Source organism: Molothrus ater, chromosome 3, assembly GCF_012460135.2.
Source record: "Molothrus ater isolate BHLD 08-10-18 breed brown headed cowbird chromosome 3, BPBGC_Mater_1.1, whole genome shotgun sequence".
In the NCBI taxonomy this organism is placed as follows: domain Eukaryota; kingdom Metazoa; phylum Chordata; class Aves; order Passeriformes; family Icteridae; genus Molothrus; species Molothrus ater.
Window position 1 is genome coordinate 47,083,462 of NC_050480.2, and position 22,268 is coordinate 47,105,729.

General features: G+C 40.1%; 1 protein-coding gene across 5 annotated transcripts in view; it reads right to left on the reverse strand.

The window, feature by feature from the left end:
* LOC118684776 (SAM and SH3 domain-containing protein 1-like) overlaps positions 1 to 22,268 on the reverse strand; it is a 535,928-nt gene that overhangs the window by 37,922 nt on the left and 475,738 nt on the right. For 4 of the 5 annotated variants that reach the window (XM_036379884.2, XM_036379888.2, XM_054514250.1 and 1 more), the window contains exons 5-8: positions 12,310 to 12,350; positions 10,885 to 10,971; positions 9,468 to 9,580; positions 7,780 to 7,881 (exon numbers count right to left, since the gene is read on the reverse strand). In XM_036379884.2, the coding sequence (XP_036235777.1) occupies positions 7,780 to 7,881; positions 9,468 to 9,580; positions 10,885 to 10,971; positions 12,310 to 12,350 (343 nt within the window). The remainder of the gene's footprint in view (positions 1 to 7,779; positions 7,882 to 9,467; positions 9,581 to 10,884; positions 10,972 to 12,309; positions 12,351 to 22,268) is intronic. The other variant, XM_036379885.2, reaches the window with a different exon arrangement.

Consider the following 22,268-nt stretch of genomic DNA (forward strand, 5'->3'; position numbering starts at 1 on the left):
ACAGTGCTATCCAGGGGTGGAAAGCAGCAGCATAGGCATACCACAACAGCACTCTCTTTAAGCCAGGGAAGATTCTCCTTTATCAGGACCACACTATAAGTGGCCTGTTTATCTGAATTTACTGCAAATTAATCACACTGTGAAATCATAGCTGGACTAAACATCTATTTCCTTTGATGGCTGGCTAATTTTAATGAGCTCCCCCCCCCCCAGTCAAATAGCCTTTTTCAATTTCTCAAATTACTTTTTTAGTAGTGACTGTACGCAGCTTTTCTACTCCCGAGTGGTCATGTAAACTAGATTGACTAGTGTGCTGTAGCTGGGTTCTTACTCTTGAATTACTTCAGCCCCAAAACTCTGATGTAAAGCCCTATGGAAAATACTAAGCTTCAGATAAAACCAGCTAGTGTTCTCCAGTTTCAATAACATACAAGCCCACATCAAGTGAAACATGACAGCAACTTCCTTGAAATGTATCCCAGATTCCCTTAAAAGTTCATGGCCATGAGTGAAACTGATTTAAGTTTGGGGCTTTGCAACTTGAGTTTTAAAGGCTTTGGGTTTCATTAAGAAAGCTTCACAGACCTCTAATCCTTGCAGAGGTTGTTAAGAAAACTGCATGAAACTGAGATGTGATAATCTATATCATATCCTGAAGTTACAAATAACGGCCTCCAAAATTTTAAAGAAAATTAACAGAGGTCATCAATATATTTTTTTCCAAGAACATGAATTGCAAGGTCTGTGCAAGTCTAGAATGTGCAGTGTCAGAACCCCTAGGTAACCATGTCTGTGATTACTTATAAGAAAATCAAAGGAGCATCCAACGGCTACTTTCGTGAGAGATATATTACACATTAGCTGGTGATGACACTGCTTGCTGAAATTAGTGGGAAATATTTGTCACAAGTAACGAGAGCATAAAAGTTTAATTCTCCCAGGAGGTCGGTCTTGATACAAGAATAGCTGCTTAGGCAAATTCCTAGCTGTTAGCTGTTTCCAGGTTTTGGTTTAATTTGAGAAGCACATTGCTGACATTTGTATCTGCAAGCCAGACACATTTCCTCATGGCAAAGTGCTTCTCTCACTGATTAGCATAATTAATTTTAATGACATTACAACTGTACTCATGTACCACTTGTCATAGGTATATGCCGCAAAATGAAGCTCTGTATTACATTATTTTGTACCTGCTACAATCCAACATTCTTTTCCAATTCTCCTGCAGACTCCTCTATACATGGAATCAAAAGTCTTTAACAAGACTCTCTCAACTGAATCTTATGTTTTGGCAGGGCTAAGAAGATTCAGGGAGAATTCCTACACTTGGCATAGGCTGTACTATTAATGAATGGAATACTCCACCGGTACTGGAAATTCAACTCTCAACTTCTTGGAAAATCAAGGGTGAAACAGCAATACATGAAACACGGCAAAATTCATATCAGAGAAACAAAGGAAGAATGAGAACCCTTTAGTGAAGGCTGTAGTAACTTAAATTACATTCTTGTGGTACATTCAAACAATCAGGCTGTTAATGTTACCATTCAAAGCAGGAGGAAGGAAACACCAGCACTGGGGAAGGGGCACAAGTGGTAACCAATGAGAGGGCAATTAAAATTTTCTGTTGTACCACAAGGAAAGTTTATTCAGCCTGTGTCTGCCAAATAGGGCAGTGAAACACGTGGCTTTTGAAATTTCTAATTTTTGAACTGAGCAAAGCCTTGTTCTAATTTAATAGGCTTGGGGGCAGGGAAACCACATTATGGATTATAGCATCTCCTGCTGGCTGATGCATGGAGAACAGGAAAAAGCTGGTACAACCCCCTCACCCTCTAGGTAGTAAGCAGAAAAAATAGGCAGCTGCCAAAAGCCAAGAATGGTATAAAAAAGTGAACTAGTATGTTAAAATAAATATTAAATTAATTTGCCTTCCCATCTCCCATCGTCTTCAAACACATGGCCAAACATTTTGCAATAAAGTAATCCAACAGGGCTTGTCTGAATGCATGCAAACAGAAGTGGTTTATGAACACGCCCAACTGCAGCCACGGCTTGGGTGTTACTGTAAGCTCTGAGTCATGACAGAAGGCAGATTTGTCTCAGAGACTTTACAACAGACTAACTACATGAGAAACTCCTGCTGGCAGCGAGCAGGTTTACTTGGGCTACATTCCTGCCAGCTGCTCAGTACAATCCTGTGGTGACGATGTCTAGCCCTGCTAGGGATACCTACCTAGCCCAGCTGTATCTGATAACAACACACGTGTCTCTTGTGTGGTAAATAATACTTAAAGACTTAACACAGTTTTATTCTGAATAATCTGCAGCTGTTTTTCCTGCAAATTCTGAAGTGTTCTGGAACATTTCAGAAAAAATAGGTAAGAAAATCCATAAGAGTGTTCTACAAAACCAAATACAAAACATCAATGATCTCATGCTTTGCTATAATCACTCCCCAGGACTGACCTTACTTTGGGTTGTGTCATGGGAACTGTAATGACGATTTCCATTTCTCTCAGGAAGGTTTTTGTATCACTGTACCCATGAGAATTCTTGCTCTTGTGCATAGATAGAGGGGAAAGATCATAACAAAATATGCTGTAATTCTTCTGCTACCAGCTTTCACCCAGAGGTGTTGGACACTGTCCCTGTGATCAGTGGAAAAGGAGGGCAGCCAATACCTCCCAGGACAGGTCCCTGTGACAGGCACATAGTGTGGGAATTCACCATTACCATTTTGAAGCATGTCTTATTATAGGTTCTTTTTCATCATAACTGTTACTAAGCACTAACAGTATAACAGGAATTTGGGTAGTAATAATAAATACGCCACCCAATAGAATGAGGCACATCGGTGTGTTTCAGGAAATCTTAACAGAAATTGGGTCACTAGATTCTTTGGAGCAAAGATGAAAGCTCTGCATTCATTCACAGCCACACCCAGCAGCAGCTCCCCTCTGTTACTTGAAAGAGCTTGCAGGGCCTGGAGGCAGCAACAAGTACTCCAAGAAGAGCTAAAATACAAAAAAATCTTCTTCTATCCTTTAGCCTTTAATGGAAAAGAAACCTTACCAAAAATGGTGAGTCCTGGGATAACAGCAAAACCAGGGCTAACACTTGAAAATATTCACATTGCTTCAAATTAAATAGTACTGTTTAAAGTAAAACAAACCTCATCACACCCTACTCTCTATGATACCCAATACTGATTCCCAATATACATTGACTCTGAGCTGATTTAAAACAAATTAAACTGAAAATACCAAAAGAAGGACTTTTTTTCTGTTTATGCTAACAGTCCTGTATTATGAGCAATACTAATGTTAAGCAATGGTTAAAAATTTTAAGAACTCATTTAAAAAATAGCTGCATTTAGAAAGCATCCACATACTGAAATACAGTATAACCGTGAATAATGTGGATTTGCTGTAATTATGCTTAGATTTACTCTTGAGGTAATTGGTGCTACAGAAGTTACACTTTCATTATTTCTTTTCTTCCTATTCTTCACACTCACCAAACCCAGTAATGACTGTCATGAGTCAGAGATAATTATATCAGACTTATTTGTCAGAGTCAGGTTTGTACCATGGGTAATACAATCCCAATTCAACAGCTTCAGCATCTCTGAGACTGAAATGATACAGCTCAAGGTCCATTCTCATCTGTTACTCTGCCTTTGATGCCCGTAGCAGACACAAACCAAATTCTGCACAGCCTTTCAACTTTTATCCCTATTTAACCACTTGCTAAAAAAAAAAAGAAAGTAGAGGAGCAACAAATTATTGTCTCAGTCCAGCTAGAGCTATTGCTGTGTGGACTCCATGGACTGCCATCTGTTAAAAAATGGATCTATAGAAGACAGAAAAGAGAGCCAACACAGGCAGGAATTGTACCCAGCATCAGCCTCACGGCAGCTGCAGATGTGCAGAGCACACTTACAGGTCTGCACCACTGCTGCCACTCTCCTCAGAGAAACCAAATGGGGTGCCAGTTTCCTACTGGTAAGGTAATGATCCTGGGAATACAAGTGTTGGGAGGGCAGAAATGTAAAACAGCACTGCAGGCCCCCCCACTGCCCATGTGTGGGCTATATTGTTGGAGGGAAATGCTGCTTTTGTTCTCTCCACTCATAAATATTATGGTCTCTCTCCTGAGGCTGCTAAGGCACAGCTGGTAGGTGGGGTGATGTCAGACAAGCATGGCACAGCACACTGTGGCACCTTGCAAATGAAGGCCAGCTACACTACCTTGAAGTTCCCTGGATGGGCGAGCATTACCCGCTGATCGAAACCAAAATACAGAAGATGAGACCAACAAACCAGTTGGGTTCAGAGATAATTACAACTTCATTCAACTTGCATCTACAGAAACTGTCAGTGAACTTAATTAGTGGTTTGTGTCCGTGTCAGCACACATATGATACACACTTCTGTCAAGCTCCCTGGTGCTTCGTCTTCCACTTCCCCTGTGATGAAACATGGCAAGTGGTACAATTTGTGGTCTTTAGCAGAGGGCACAGGAAAGAAACTGACTGCCACACTGAATTTACTGACTTCTCCTCATGCATGGGCTGGTGCCATACCAGCAAGGGCTCTGAGGATGAAGCAGCCCTATTTTAGATGAACTGAGAATGTCAGCCCCCAAAAGTTATCAAATGATCTTCTATCTTTAGGAAGCATAAAAGGCACCTCATTGTAAAGAAAGATTGTGATACAATTTAAAGTCCTCTCTTTCCCTGGACTTTCTGACTCCCGAGGACAAACAGGGCCTTATCTACAATCCAGAAAGAGATCCATTTGTAATCTGCACCTGCTTTACATCCCAATGCTTGGCACAAGGCAATGAAAGCTTGTCTACTGTTAATTTGAACTGCCTTCATTGCAACAGAGATGAAACGTAAATATTCAGAAATAAATTTGTAAGAAAATCATGAGGCTTTTTATAGCTTTGATACATCTGACTGAACACAAAAACAGTTTCAACTGCATACCCACATTAGCAAATAAAGAAAACACATATTTTGTTGTGAAACAGGGGGACCACAGTAGTGAGACTGAAAGTTACTAATTACTCCATACTGGCAAAGAACCAGGACACCTACTGCCTTGGCAATGCTTTTGTTTGTTTATTTGTTTCTTAAGAACAAACAAACAGGACATACAATTAAGAGCACAGCAATGACACTGGCCTGCCTGCCTTGGGATGCTGACCTTTCTATTCCTCACTCCTTTGTGGTTCATCTTTAGGGTTTAGTTTTGTTAAGGGTATGAAACACAAGTTTCCATTTCCTGGTAGAGTAATTTAAAAGAAGAGAACCTGGAAAATAGAATCCTCAAATCAATCTTTAAAATGAGAATCTTTAAATCAACACCAGTTATGGTAGTCATAAACATGATAGCTATAAAAGCTTTTTTTAAAAAGTGGTCTTTTCCTAAAAAGGAAAACAATAACTTATGATATATGCACTTTAGATATTATTTGTATGCTGTGGGCACGGCTGACTTGAAAGGAAAGGATGACTTAAAACCTTAGAACACTCCAGACATTCTGCCTTCATTTTTAGATTCTCTCATTGCTTAGATTCCAACTTGTTTTTGTTTTGTTTACAAAATGATCACATTGTTTCATTAAAAACTGCCTAGTAACAACTTGGCTGTGAGACTGAAAAATAAATAAATAAGTTTAAAAAGCAAACTGAACCAGAAGAATCATTGCCCAAGGACTTCAAATCCAAACGAGAAATGTTTAGCTCAGGGACTTGTCTTTTCAATTTCTTTCCTAGTGTAAGTATAGGGCAGTGGGCTACCTAAAAGTATATTTTTAATACAGGGAAGACCATCTGAGCTTCATGGCCTATATAAAATGAGTGGGGAAATTTTAAGTTGAGGTTCCTAATATGCAGAATACAAATCACACAAATGGCACTGAAACTCAAAACATTTGGGAAAGAAAGGGCTTGAAAACAGAATCATCTTTGCATGTCTCAAAAGCTGGTCATTTCAGATTAGTAGTAGGCAAAAAAGTATGAGTGAACACATATCCTATCTCTAGACCTATCTGATACTTTTCTTTGTTTGTTTTTCCCTTTTGTCAATTACAGCCCAAAGTCTTTCACCCCAGTTAACCTCAGCTTCATTCTTGTCCACAAAAAAAAAAAAAAAAAAAAAAAAAAAGTCAGGCTGAGTTTTGTTCTAACATGTACTTTCATTTCTGCAGATGATCCTCTTTCCTTGAAGGCAAGCAGTTTCACAGCTTCTGTTAAAGTCAACCGGGACAAAATTCCGGAGCAAGGGCAAAAGTCTTGAGAATTATCTACAGTGATTGAATAGAAATCCCTGTAGATAATTACTGAAGTTAGCAGAAATTTGGATCAAATTCTACCAGAACATCAGAGAGAGTCAACCAAGCTGTTGGCTCGAAGTGCAAAGATGGCTTAGGGAAACAACTTTAGAGAAAAGGTGCCAAGTCATTCCATTAGGGCAGAAATACTGAATCATGTTCGGTCCTCAAGAGATACACACAGCTTTCAGTAATTCAACACAAGCGCAAACCACTATCACAAGATTTAAGAGAAATTCATTATCCTTCTGAGATTTGACCATGGTAAATGAGAGTTTTGAGGGGCTTATGCTATAGGTACCCTGGACAAAAGCCTTAAAAGAAGGGAAAGTTCAAGTTGTAAATACTAATGAGGAAAGATCAGACATCTTTCAGCTGGCTAAACAATCAATTCTGGAGAGTCAGGATCCTTCCTTCTCTATTCTTTGCACATTTTTGATATATCAGAACAGAGTATAAGGCAACATCAGTTCCCCTCTGCTCCGATGTAACTAAAGATGGGCATATTTTTTGAACACAAACAACAAAATCTTTCTCTGCCACCAAATATGTTAAACATCTCATAAAATGACATTGCATTCCTTTTTTCATTTAGGAAGGAGGAGCTAACTGGCTGCTCCAGTTAACAGGAAATTCCATTGACAATAAAATAAATAAATCAACCAATCATCTCAAAAGCCTATGATTCAATTATATCGGTTACAAAGAGCTTGAATTTGACAGTCAAATGTGTTCTTCTCTAAGATTTATCTGTGAACGTCCAATTAGAGAACTGAAGTGGAATAAACTACTCAGTGAAAATGAAGATATCTGGAAGGAAAAAATAATTAATTCAGTATGGCATAACACAAAGACTGTCTGGTGCCCATAAAAACAACAGAAGTTAAACAGCTCAGAAGCAAAAAAAAGGGAGGAAAGCTGCCTTACTGTTTATGGATCTGACAAAAGCCACAAACTCTGGGCTGTGAGTTTGCAAATGCAGAGACAGAAGTGTTTGAAGGCAGCGGGTAGCTAGGATTTAGCCAGTTCCTCATCTAGAGTGTATCAACAAGGATAGAAAAGCCTGAGAAATTCTACTGATGAATCAACAACTTCCCTCTAAATGACCTAAAAGCCATTTTCAGTGGATTTTGAAATGAGGGGGATTTTTGCCTGGGACAACTTGTGTTTCAAAAGATCAGTGACAAAGGCGTGAGATTTAAAAAGAAAAAAGAGATATTATACAATAAGACTGTTGAAGTCTATGACAATAAATTTTGAAGATTTCAAATGCAAGTTAAAGATTCTTTGCATACAGAACAGAGCATCACAAGGTCAGTGATACATTTGCTATTAAGGAAATTGCCAGGTAAATCAGGATATTTCAGTACTGCAATGAAAGAATTTAAATATTAAATGACACTAGGGAGCTATGTCACAATGACAGGTACTTACATTACAATTGGAAGACCCATCAAGTGTCGAGTAAGAGCCATCAGGCCATTCTGTAGCATCTACAGCATTCGATTGCCTGTGCTGGGCTTCATACTCTTTCAGCTGAAATTTGAAAAGACAGAAAGTACATTTTCCAGTGACAAGAAGAGATCAATCTTCATTAAAATAGCAAGAGTTAATGTAATTCCATTCTTTCCCCCGTATCATTGTGGAGCCGGGAAAATCAGAATTTTTCCACTGCACATCTCACTTATTCAAAATAAATTGTCCAACAACTGGAAATATGAAAAATGAGTTCCTGTTTTGTTTTTTTTTTTTCTTAGAAGGAAATGACCTGTAAATACTGAAATTTGATGACCTATTGTTGGTAAAACATAAATTATATGTCTCCATCTCAGAGGCAGAGTTTACACTGGACAGACTAAATCACCATGACCTGCCAATTTCCTTCATAAAGAAAATGATCTGCATTAAGACTAGGAACCATTCTTTGTAATAAAAAAAAAAAATCTCTCCCATTGTCCAATAAAAGGCTTCAGACAAAACCATTACTACAGGAGTCAAAGTGTTGTAAGGATAAGAACTGATATTTTAAAAAACCAAGGCTGTTGCTAGAAGCTCAGACCACTAGAGGGAAACTGTACCAGTCCATATATGAACTACCAGATTAGGTACAACCCTTTCACCCCACAAAACTTCAACAGCAGAGAAGAAAAACTATTCCCAATATTCCAACACAGTAATTTTAAAATCTTGCATTTTTCAGTATATGATTTCCAGCTAAGCAATATTTTATACAGACAATAACATAAATTTATATTCTACAATAATCTATTTCACAATGTAGTATGTCAGTAAGATATTTATCTGACTGCCAACCAATCTAAATGATGTTTTCTCTAATGGAGCCCATACAGAACATCCTGTGTTCCATGACAGTGTTTTACACAAAGGTGTTGAAACTTAAATCCTCTTTTGGTTCCTGAGCAATCAAAACTTTGGCCCTATTGCACAAATGCAATACTTCATAGTTCTTTTTCTTGTGGTTTATTAACATTTAGAGTTTGTAAAGAAACACTTGTGACAGCCACTCCACTTATAAAAAAATATCTGTGTTTTAGATCTGACATAATGACATATGTCAAAAATGGGTGAATATGTTTTCTTGAATGTTATATAAGCAAAAAAAAAATCTTTTTGGCTAAGAAATAGGCATAAAAATTTTAGCTTAAAGGAAAATAGTAAGAAATATATATGTTCTTTATTGAGTAAGGCAAGCTCAGCAAAACCTGAAGCATTTCTGTTGGTACTTAAACCTATGAACATAATAGGTAAGAGCTAGTACAAGTCAGAGAGATTCTTCTCTCTCACTTTAGACAGCTGCAATGAAAAAGTCTGCACCTAATCTTTTCTCTGATTAGTACCTTTTATTGGTAATGGAGAGAAGCAATGCTTTTAGGACTCAATTTACCACGTACTGGCTATCAAATTATGGTTGAGCTAAATCTCACTTTTCTCAATAAACAAAGGAATTCCTACCTAATTTATGCTACCTATTGCGATGGGGCAAACAGGCAGGCCTTCTCCACTTTCTCCTATGTTTTGTGAATGAAATAATACTCCAGATTGATAAATCCTACGTTCTAAAACATGTTTGTCAAGGAGACTGAAGCATGTACGTATCATACCCTAGCAAGTGCTTCCTCAATGGTGATCATCTTCTCTTTCACCATCATCATCAGCTGGATCCGTTCCTCATCACTCATTGTGATCTCACTGGCCACATAACCGACATCTTCTCCTGCACAAAAAAAGCACAAATATTCTAAGCACATGTAAGAATTCATGCACAGGGCAGGGTACATTGAAACTGAATTTTACCAGTGCTCTAAAATCTTGTTGCCACGTGGATCTGGCTGGCCAGAAACACACCGTCCCTAGAGCAGGCTCATGGTATGTTTTCAAAGGACTGACTGATTTCAAAGTAACTGAGCAATAAAAGGAAGCAATTTAGAACTAACAAATGAAGTCTACTTTGATACTGAAAGCAAGCAAGCATGAAAAGGAGAAATAAAAACTGACCATCATCACGTGGCTATTGACCCTGAAAGACAAGAATTAAAAGAGGAGGTGCTAATGCTGGAAAAGTCAAGCACTCAGCCCTGAGGAATACTGGAATAGGCTGCCAGAACCTGCCTGTTCAGGAATGTTGAGCTGGGCCCTTGCAGCTCTCTGCTGTGGACTGGCCACTGCTTGTGATCTATCCAGACTAGCAAATCACCCAACAAGCTGGCACATGGTGCCAGATGTATTGCACCCTCAGCTACCTCTCCTTCTGCTATGTGCTTGGCATGCCAGCACAGACAGTTAGAACTTGCCTCGAGAACCAGCAAGGACCACAGTTAACTGGAAGTGTGTCCCTTCTGGACCTACTAAATGGGCTTTTATCATCTTTCACAATCTACCTGAACACAGAGAGACACGGAGAAGCATCTGTTTGCAACATAAGAGGCTAACTGATACACATGGGGAAACAGAAATTTTCTGTGCAAAGAGAAACACTCAATGCAATGCATAGCTGTATCTTTTGCAGAAGAACTAGAGAAAGACACCTGACAGTTTAAGTGGAATCAAGCCTACATTTGCCCTGGTCACCAGAGACACTTTTACTGCTCCTTCTTTTAGTGTCTTCTACTATGACAGGCTGGATTCAAGCCCAAAGCAAACAGGTCAAAGTAACAAAATGCCAAAGAAAGGAGAAATATCCTTCTAATTTAAGCAGAACAGTATTTCTCTTACCAAGTCAGGACTAGGGGGAAAAAAAAAGGGATCTTCTTTAGATACATCTATTACTTATATATTAACTGCACCACTTCACATGTGTGCCATCACTGGCAGTAAGGGCCAAAGGCAACCCAGCTTCGTGTCTGCAGTCTCAAGGATTTGACTTGTCATTCTGGGCACTGTCACAATGAACCAAACCTGTGACACTTCCAGAGCCACAGACCGCAGCTGCCACACTATCACAAATGCATTTTATTCCTTTGTGATGCTGGCTCCTTATGTTTTATATGGATAGGATGTACACTACTGAAAAAACTTTACCTTTTGAAGTCTGCCTCATTAGTCCTTTCTGGTTCTTTCGGAAATTCTGCCAAAAAAACTTATTTTTCTTTTTCCAGTCTGCTTTCCCTAAAAGGAAAGTGGAGTGGGAGGATGAGGGGAAAGGGAAAAACAATTTTAGAAAGAAACATTAGTTAGTAAATTCTAGAGACACTTTCAAACATTACATTCCATTTTTAAATCATAAACAAGAATAAATAACCCTCAAATTTTCTGGTTTTGTTGATTTATTCCATACTAGAACTATGTTGATGTAGCTATTTCAGGGCAATGCACATTCTTTTATAATTGCCAATGCTATAGAGGATGGAGATCAGCCAGTAACTTACATATTTTGAATTATAAATATAAAATATTTTACATCAATTTTGATGTCTTTTGAGTTGTTAATGTCAAGTCTGGAAGTGTTTTTGATGTATTTTGTTGGTTTGTTCTCTTTAACTGAGAACAAACACAATTATGCAGCCTAAGCCACAACCCAGGTAAGTGATTTTCTAGTATATCTGTGCATATCTATCAAGAAACGAAATAATTAACATATATATACATGCACATGCACACAGACACATGTTCTGCTACTTGGCATGAGATCATCAGCTACACCTGACCCTTGCTCTCTGTATGCCTGGACTGTACAGGGCTGGGTCCCTATGTCCACAAGCGCCAGATTTCCATATGGATTGATGACATCAAAGTAAATAATTTGCTCTAGAAAGACAATTTGACCTAGCTCAAAGGTTATATATATCTGCATTCTGTTGAATTAACCAGGGCACATGCTATAAAGTTTATGCCACCTACAAATGAACATACTGTAGGTGGCATAAATATGTCACATACTGTTCATGTGCCTGATCTGGCAGAAAGGCTACTGACAAAGAGCTATTAGTATTTAAGATCTTGCCCTGGATGACCTAGAGCTGAGCTTCCTCACTCTCTGAAATACTGCTTAAGTTTAGACTGTGTGGACATGTCTCTAGAATAGCATTAAAAGGAAACAAAAAAGAAAAACCTCCCAAATTAATTTTTCTTTTCCAATAAGCAATTTCAGAAACAAAGAAAGAGACTCTGGCATGACACAAACAAAAATAACAAAGAACCTCCATTATTTACTGGTGGTGGTAATTTTTGGAATACAAAAGGACAGGCTAGCTGTGATCTAACATGCAAACATTTTCAATTCAATATAACAAGTCAAAAGATGCATATTTATCACATGATAATGCTGGCTGGGCAGTTTCAGTGATCACTGAGACACTCAGCATCAAACTGAAAGCTGCTGAGACTAGCCCTCCACACGCACAAATGTTGCTGACTTCTGCCAGCTCTTCACATCCCAGCACAAGCAAAACTCAAAAGCTGTTTAAGAATTCCATAGGAGTATCAAATAAAATGAAATATACTGACCTACAGAACCTTCTTCTGAACTTGATTTATGAATGGAGAGCCTAGGACACAAAAGAGAAATGGACTTATTGATGCAGGCTTTTCACATTTCAGGGGAGTTGTCTGGTTACAGTAAATTATAGTTTCCAAACAATATATCATGAGCTGCTTTCTCTTCCCTTTTCTCCCTAACGCAGCAAGTTGGAAATGAAAACTGAACCTACTGGTCTGACCACAGTAACTGAGTTCCCTTCTGAAATGTGCCTTTTGTGACCAGCATAGAAAAATATATACTGACGGAAACCAACAGTTAAGGCAAAGGAGTCCAAGGATTCCTCAGAAAAACAATTATTCACACAGTTTCCCCACTTGCATTTGCAAAACAGTAATTTTGCTGCCTTAGAAACTGTAGAACTGGGATGCTGCACTTGTTTAGCTGTACATCAATTTTCAGCCTATTTGGTTATCTGACAATCTGTGTAAGTATGTGCTCATCACACTTCCAGAAGCCTCCATGTGGAAGACAGCAGTAGAGATTTAAAGACAAGGTGGAGAAAGTTTGTCCAGACCCTATGAAGTGCAACCATAACTGACTGGAGACTACAGCTTCTCCCAAATCCCTTCTGTGTGCTTTCTCACCAGTGTATGCTCCCTTCCTCAAAAGCTAGCTGGAGAGACTTAGCCAAGGCCAGCACATGGGCTTTACAAACAACTCACTAAAATAGCAAATATATCTTTTGTTCTTGGTCTTTATGTTCACTGAACCAGTTTTCCAGAATGGATTCCAACTCAGTGCCAATAGTTCATTGTGGGATCTCTGATGAGACAACATCACCCTGCTTCACTGCCTTTTTATTCTGTCTGCATAAATGGAGCTAACAGAAATTACCAAACCTTGCATTATTCTTTGAAGCCTTCCTGTGGGAATTGCCATTTAACCACACTGCAGCAAGGCAGTGAACGACCTGCAAGCATCAAGGGCTTTGCTGGAGGCTCCATGTGCAAAGCATCACTGCGGTGTCTTTGCTGCGGGCTCGGCCCCGTGACGCGCCAACGTCCCATTGTGTGGTGGCTGTGCTGCAGCCATGCAGGATGGAAACACACACACCACAGCGTACCAAGGAGACCTCAAGCCAAAGGTTCCCTGAATGAGGCCATATAATAACACACACACGACACACTCTTGTTTGCTGTCCATGCGCACTGTCTGCACGGGCCCCTTGAGCTCTCTCAGACCCCCGGCAGAGGGCAATAAAGAGTTTCTGATCAATTCACTAAACTACTTGAAGGGAAATTATAGTTCAAGCCAGGTCAGCGCTTAGAAGAAACAAGCAATTACTGGCCAACATCTTATAAGCAGGAAACACATGCACATCAATTTGCAAAGGTATCATTAAAGGGGAAACGAGACAGTATGAAGTTTCAGGGTGATTCAGTAATTCATCTAGACAAGGAGGGTCTGGCATAGTGAAGCTCTGAAATACTCAGACTGCTCAGAAATTTAATCTTTGAAACTCAGACTGCTCAGAAATTTAATCCACCACAAACTAATTAAGGCAAACAAACTTCAAATTTTTAGTGCACCACGAGGAGGGAGACATTTAGTGTCTTACTTGCTGGTGTTTACTCTTGAAGGGGAAAAGTCAATAATATACCAGCAGATGCTTAATTTTTAAGAAGCCCGGTGAAAGGTAAAAAATAAAAACCCCATACTTTCCGGATGAAAATTTCCAGAAAAAGCCCTTCAACAGCACCAGGAATTAATCCAGACTTCAAAGTAAAGTTGTCAGCAAGTATTTTTCTAAATAAAGGTAAATCAGATAAAAAAATGACGTGGAGTTGTATAAAGAGATTTTTCTTTTTATGAAAGCCAAGCTCTGTTGGAACTGACAATTAATTTGCTACGTTTTTTGCAGATGAGCATGGACTCCACCCATCAAGCAGTTATTCTATTTATTTTAAATTAATTTAGTATCCATGAAATGTACCAAATCACTATCCTTAGAAAATGAAATCTGTTAATGATCAGAACTCTGCCTCACTAGTGAAATCACCCTTAAAGTGGAAAGGCAGTCTCTTGTGCTCTGTGGCCTCCAAATCAATTTTTATCCTTTTCTTCTCTTGCACAGTTGCCAAAAACGATGCAAGTAAGCAGCAGGTGTAGCGGCAACATTTGTGATGTGGACATCTGTTCAGTATGAGTTAGCCTGAGGCCACCAACTCATCATAAACTGGCCTCCAAAGAAAGGGAAGGGCAGTAGGAGGAAACATCTGACACACCCGAACCAGAGGGGCTGAGGAGGAAAGCAGGATCCACAGCAAGCAGACCACCTTCTCATTTATAACTGATTTAAGAACTATGCTGAGTTTCATCAGAGGATGCAAATTCCAATTATCATTTCACGCATTCCTTCAAGAGGAAATCTTCCATGCCTGGGCTGACCTTGAAAATGCTAGCAGCTGCTCTGAAGAGATGATGAAAATGCCAACAAAACTTACCACATAGTGCCTGATAAGGCACTTGCTTTTTAGCTCCACCCGACAATTCTGATGCTTAAAAATCTTCAGTGAAATCAATCAAGCATTTTACTTCCTAGATGTCTGGTGAAAAATTCCAGCCTACCTTGGTGACGCTCTATGTTTGATTTGCAAATTACACTCCCTTACTCTGTTAAATCTGCAGCGCTTTGGGAACGTGCACTGAAAGTGATTTGTGTTCTTCCATTCATAGACTGATAACTTGTACTGAAAGTTAATGATGCAGTGACACTTGGCAGAAGTTTCAGCACTGTGTGTCTGAAAGGGAGCCAAATGCCATTACTCCACCATGGAGGCCTTCATTTTTGTTGTGGTCTGATGTACAACTTCATTAGCAAGCTTTCACATGAAATGTACTCTGTCACTGCATAAAGCAGAAGAAATGTATGGGTATATGCTCACACAATGAAGAACAAAAGATTTACAGACAGAGGGAAGGAGTATTTTCTTATCAACCCATAATCTCTGGAAGCGGGCAGGAGATGGGGTCAAAACTTTTATTCATTAATCTCACAAACCTAAAACCATCTCTAGGCCAGTACTTTGTGCCTCTTCAATCCACAGTGCTGAAACAAACAAATGAGAAAAAACCTCACAAAACCCAAAACAGAAATGGAGCTACTTTTGAGAGTTCTCAGATATTACTGTCTTAAAGAGTTGATGGGTATGAGCAGAATTTAGTAAACTACATCAGGCCACTCAGTGATCAGTGACACAAAATTTAGTAGCAACAGCTGGAGCAGAGAACCTGGACCAGGAACTTGTTGATTAGAAGGACTGGCTTAACAGAAATGAATTTACATTAAACATTAAAGTGTTCAAGTACACAAGACAGACACAAAAGTCAGTCTTTCAAATGCTGGAGGTCTGCAAATGACAGAGTACCTGGGGATATCAGGTAGAAGAGGATGACTGAAAAAAAACCCCTACATATTATTCCTAAAAGGCATAAGGATGGAAAATTCCAATGGCAGTACAAAGAATACGAAGAACAAATATATATGGGAATGGCTGTACAACCATCATTATTCATGCTCAAGAAAGATAAATTCAAACTAGATGTGGTATAGAGAAAGCTTTTAGAATAGCTAGGGAACTGGACAGCTGATCTTACAAAAGAAAGCTAGAAAGTTTTGCCTGTCAAATTGGAAAGCTGCAAGAAGATTAACTTACTGCCTATTAATAAATCAGGCACAGGAACAGACAGACACATGCTGGAAAAAAATAGAAAAAAGAAGCTAACATTTCCTAACTATTTGGACAAACTTCCCACAGTAGGCAGAGAAAGGGAGAAAAACTTAAAAAACTTATTTAACTGCTTTTACAGAAGGCTGCTTGAAAGATAAGAGACCAGACCAGACATCTTAAACAGACCAGACGAGACATCATCATAAGGATTGCCTCTGGAGGGCACTTTTGGTTCTTGTTTTGCAGCCTGGGGGCTCTGTAAGAGCAACGTCAAAGCCTGACATCTAAAATGGTCTCTGAATCTATCTTTCCATGAAACAGCTGCAGTGGGGATAACACTGTTACGCCTAAGCAGTACCTTTGAAACCTGGAGGTGGTCTCCAAAACTTGGTGTGCAAGGAAGACCCAAAGCACACATTTGGTCACAAGCCGGCTAAGCCTGTCTGATTATTAAGACTGGTTTTAACTAGGCTACAGCTTTCCAGTTAACTCTTGACTGATTTTGACCTCAGACAGAAAAACACTGAGGCTAATCTTTCAAAGAGAGTGGTTGATATTACAAGAGACACAGTCATACGTGCCTCAGGAACGTGCTGGTACTCCACAGAACTGGGAACAGAAACAAATGACACCATGCGCTGCTTTCATGAATGTGCCTGTTGATTTTTGAAATCTCATCATTCCCAAAACAGAACAAATATGGGAACTGAAAATGATGGGCATTTATATTTTAAATGCAGATGTGCTTTAACAAATGTCCATGTCTCATTTATGGGCCATAAAATCCACAGGTGCATAGCAGCGTATGATGATGATACCACTGCTGTTACTGTCTTCGATAAACTGACAGTGCCCCTCTCATTCCTTACCAATGATTATTTATAGTACTCCGTGGAAAATGGTTTAGATGGGATTTTTAGTATATGAAATTTATGCGTAGTCAGAGCAGTGAATAAACCAGTGCAAAAGCCCATGCTGGCTCTGCTGCAAAGCCATTTGGTTATCTGTGTGCATTAGAAATGGCCCACTTACATAATTAGTATGAAAAACTGACAGACTTGTAACTGCTCCTGACTGAATACAAGGTAATTTATCTAACTGGAGCTGGCACAGGGAAGAAAATGGGCCTTTGGTATTTTTATCAAATTTGCATGAACCTGAAGAGAAAGGAGGCTTGCAAGGTTCTGACCTTGCTGGCACCAGTGTGAGAAAGGGATGGAAAGCAAAGAGGTTTCATTCAATTATCTTCTCATTAGGTTTCCATAGCAATGGCTCTTTAAGCAGGTCAAAACTTTCTCAGTGGAAACAAACACTGAGCTGCTTTTGGGCCGTGCATGTGTATGTGTACTTTGTAGCATCACCAGCATGGAAGCCACCACACTGGTCCTGTGGGCTTGGTCCGTGGACAGGCAGCAGGCTGACGGGGTACACCATGTATTTAATAACAGAATACTTGCTCCCAGCCAGGGGGCAGATAATTGCCAGCTAAAAACTCTTTGAGAGCAAAGAGCAGGGCCCAACGCTGCAGGCAATGCTTCCCCTCCTATCTGTGTATTGCTCACTCCATGCCATCTCAACTCGCTGTGACAAGTCAGACTTTCTCGTGAAATGTGCCCTTCATACTTCCTTGTACAAAACTACCAGGCTTGAAATCTTCTTCCAGCTGCTCAAAGGCACACTGGTTTGCCTCCTCACGTGTCCCAGGCAGCGTTTGGCTGGCCTCTCACTCCCATTGTGTGGGTTATTGTGGGAGTTTCCTGCCCTACTTCTCTTGAGAAGGCTGTTTAAAGGCAGCATGAATAATTTGCCTTTGACTAAATCAGGCCTCAAACAAGTGAAAACAGGGCCATACACATTCAGTGATTTTTTTTCAATTCCTGCAAGGACAGGGTATAAAAAATATATCTTAAGTTAAAACATCTCAAGTAAAAAACCCTCTTACTTCTTTTTTTTTCCAATATTCTTTTCCATTTTAAAACTATGCAAAAGAAATAATTTATTCTCTTAGCAATTAAGTGCAGCCTTTATCTACCTCAGTTTGGGAGATTTGTTTGTTTTTTGCTTTGTTCTTCTCAGTTTCTGCCCTCTCTCAGCCTTACATCCTCTTTCAGAACCACACTCCTCCTTCTTTGAAGATGAGCTTACAAATACCTGCCAGAATTAATCTGGGCACTCTGAGAAGCTGTCAGAATCTACGTTGATAGAATTTAAACCCCCCTATCCATGACCTGGAGGGATGATTTAATAACTTCCTCCATTCAAATCTTGACCTGCAGTTTGGATGCTGCAGGGAAAGAAGACTAGGGAATCAAGTGTTAAAAGCTACTGGCAAAGACCAGTAGATGAATGTACCACCAAAGGGGGCAGAATTGAGGCTTGGATGAACCTTTCTGCAGCTTTCACTGAAAACCATTGTGGAAAATAGGAACACTGAAATGCAGGCTCTATCCCAGCCTTAGGTTGATACAGAGTTCCAGTTTATGCCATGGGACGCTGGAATGGCTGTACCATGGCACATTCATTGCAAAAAATTTATTAAAAACCGATTCAGTCAATCGTGTCTCCTCAGTGACAACAGATTCAATGCAGAGAGGAGCCACTTGTGCTGTGGCCTCACTGCTTGCCTGCTAAGAACCTTGGAGAAAACCATAATGCCCGAGGAACCTACAGCCCCTGCCGGGACATTCCCGACAAGGCACCAGAGGTCTGGCCAAGCTGCATGAATGGCAGGCACGAGTGGCTCAGTACATCCTACACACACACAGGGTGACAGCCATTGCCCTCAGGAGCAGCTGAAGGAGGGAGCTGAGGTGCAGCTGCCAGAGGCACAGCAGCTCCCCCATGCCGGGGGAATGCAAAGCCCCTGAGTGATGCTGTTCTGTGTCACCTGCACCCCACACATGCCCTGCTTTTCTCCTTCTGCCTGACATGTATGTTTCTGGCCAGTTCCCTGCTCTGGCAGAGTCTCAGATTTAGGTCTTGAGTAGCACAGGGTCAAGAATGTTTGAACTGTACTGAGCCACAGCCTGAGGAGTACAGCAGGATGAATTGTGGCACTTGATATGAAGGGTGACAATTTACTGGTCAGGAATGCACTTGAGTGGTACAGTTCAAGAAAGTGCAGGAGATCCAGAGAGGAGATGACAATTCCTAACACCCACTGCCACACAAAGGTGGTGGGAACAACTGAAACATCACATACATGACACAACTGTTACCTCATGCATTGTTTTCATACTTTCTTTCTCTAGCAGAAATATTAGAAAAGAGAAATATTAGAAAGAGAAATATTTCAAAGTCAGTAAGACTTTGAAAAATATTAGTCTATAGGAATGTCTATACCTCATCCTATTTGCATGCAGTGCTCCCAAGTCTCTCACCCACTTCCTTTTCTTTCCCAGTAGATCTCAGATACACCACATCTGAAACACAGCCCAAAGCCTGATGGAGCAAACAGTGACAGCAAACAGATCTATTTCCAAAGAGGGAAAACACACAACTTCCTTTCTGCAACATCCCCCCAGTTCTTCTAAAAACAGGATGAGAGTCAGGATGCAGAAGCCTGAGTTCAGGGGACTGGGTTTAACCTGGATTTCCTGGCAAACATGCAGAGCTCATCAGTCTGTCATGTAGACTTGAATGCTCAAAAATGGGAACAGGCTAAAAGTTGGGTTACATTGTTTAAATGCTCTGTTTACAATTATGAGAAAACCCTGCTCAGTCCCCTATCTGAGTAAACATCCTTGGGGTGTTGCCATCTCTTTGAAATAATAGGAATTGTATATACAATACATCCCCAGATGAACATGGTATGGGGTCAGAGAAGTAAACAGTAATTGCTAAAGAACACATTTACTGCATGTTTTCTACACTAATGATGCTTCCAGCAAAGCAGAAGTCAACGTGTCCTTTTAGAAGCACCTGTGATTCTGGGGAGATTGATTTTTGTTTAAAATTAAAAATATCACTGTTAAAGACGCTGTTGCCACTTTACTGAAGGCACACTGAGAAACAGCAAAGTTACACTAGCACCACAATTGTCAGCAAGACCACAGTTTAAAAGATGGAAATCTTGGAAAAGAGGAAAGCGAAATTTATTATTCAGAGAAGAAAGCTACAAACACCTCATTCCATGCTCTGCATTAGTAGCTGAATATGACATTAACTTAGAAACCTGGCAAACTGTTTCAATTTACAGAAAGAACTCCAGTAAGGCCAAAAAATCAGAGCAGTTGTGAAGCAAAGCTTGAACAAACATGACTTTGTTTTCTGTTGTTTATGGCCAGCTTTTCAGGCCACATCAGTACCCTTGCTGTTATTCACATAAATCTCAGAGGGTTTTGCCTCTGAGTGAAGATTTTTCTTTCTTTGTCAGAACGAATCAAACAAAAAGCATATTTGGTAGGGCACGTATAACACCGAGTAGGTTGACATACGCAGTCTTTTTTGGTAGCTTCATCTAATTAACAGGAACAGTGTTGCTATCAACGGTGGAAGGTAGTATTGCCCCACATGACTTAGGGGGTGGGGGGGTGATGACAATGACTCACAGTGACAAACACTTCTGCCTCCAGGCTCATTTAATCCCTCCTGCCTGCCTACAAGCTCTGCTGCTGCTCATCTGTGCTAAAGCACATCACTGGACAGATGCTTGTTGAGCAACTTGCTGGACTGAGGGCACTGACTAATTCTGCACTGACTTTACACCACACTGGGCAGCAGGGTTAGTAAGACTCAAGGCAAGACTGAACATACACTTCTTGTCCCCACAAACGGGATTTTTTCCTACCACAGACCACCAAGGTTAATCTGTTTTCAGTGTGGCGTACAGTGGAGCCTGTTGGGCTCTCTATTCCAGCTGAGCAGCACAGAAAAGGAAAACCAAACCAGGTTAAAGCAAACATTGCTCTTCCCAGGTTCCTTCAAAGCTTCTTTCTGTCTGGAATGTCTGAACTCTGGCAAATTAAACAACCATCCAGATGTGTTCTTTTAAAACTTTAGACTTTGGTAGCATTAAGCTGTAGGGTGTGCAGGCAGCAGTGCTGGGTGAGGGTGCTACTGAGAGTGACCGTATTCCAGCCAGACACCTTCTCTCTTCTTATTTTAGTACAGATTTTTCCTTGGGACTGCCCTTATTTTCTAAAGCAACCTGCTCAGAACACCAGACCAGAAACGACTCATTTCACCCTAGGAAAACATTTGGATTTTCAATATGTAGAATTATAACTGTTCTTGGATAAGCCCTTACTTGTGGAAGAGTATCCAAAACCACTTTTTCCAGCTCCTGAAAGTCTGTATGTCAAGTTTTGAACACATCTTTCCTTTCGTCCCCCAAATCTTTTGTGAATATGAGAAACCAGTGTACATCTGCATCAAGTTTCTTATTTGGCAAACGAGTCTTCTTACAACAAAAGAAGTTTTGTAGAAGGTTTACCACACATCTTTCATGCAGCATGAGATTGACATAAAAACTGTGTCCCCAAAGGAACAAGCTTCCATGTTTAGTAGCATGCCCACACAGAAAATTCAGATGAAAGCCATATAATAAACACAACAAAAATCCCTGGGGCCTACACAACATCCTTCCCTCAAAAAGATTAAATTCAGCATGTTAGTAGCAAATACAGCTGTATTGATACAGGATGGGCTTGAACTGGTCATTTTCCTGCAGATCAATTTATGAACCCTTCCTGCCTGGAAGGGGCAATTTCTGTGAGAATTCAGCCTTCCAGGCTAGAGGGTTGAAGCCAACACTGATATGGCAGGCTGTCACAAATAGGCACAGACTTGTATAATTTCAGGTTTCAGTAATTTGTACCTTACTGAGTAGAGACAATTTATTATTTTCAATACCTTGTCCACTTATCATGTGTCACATGGCCTTGCTTCTTACTGTGCAAGTATCTGGCACAACCTGTCCTGCACCAGTTTCATATGTATGATCAGGTTAATCACATACACCCTTCTAAAAATCCTCAAGTGGCACACTTTCATTCTTGAAAGGTCCGTGAAAATCACATGTCCCTTTCATCTGAACTATGATAATATGATTTCCTTTCAGTGAGATAAATGGGCAGTCTCAGAGGAGTCACTCAGGAGATTTTTTGCTGATACTGTCTTCTCACCTAGTTATTTGTGGTAGAACACCTACAGAGAGGCACAACTTAGGAAGCTGGCTAAAACTGCTAAGTGGAGTTTTTTCTGAGTTGTGTGCTGTTCTCCCGCAAAAGCTTCGTCTCTTTATTACCTGAGGT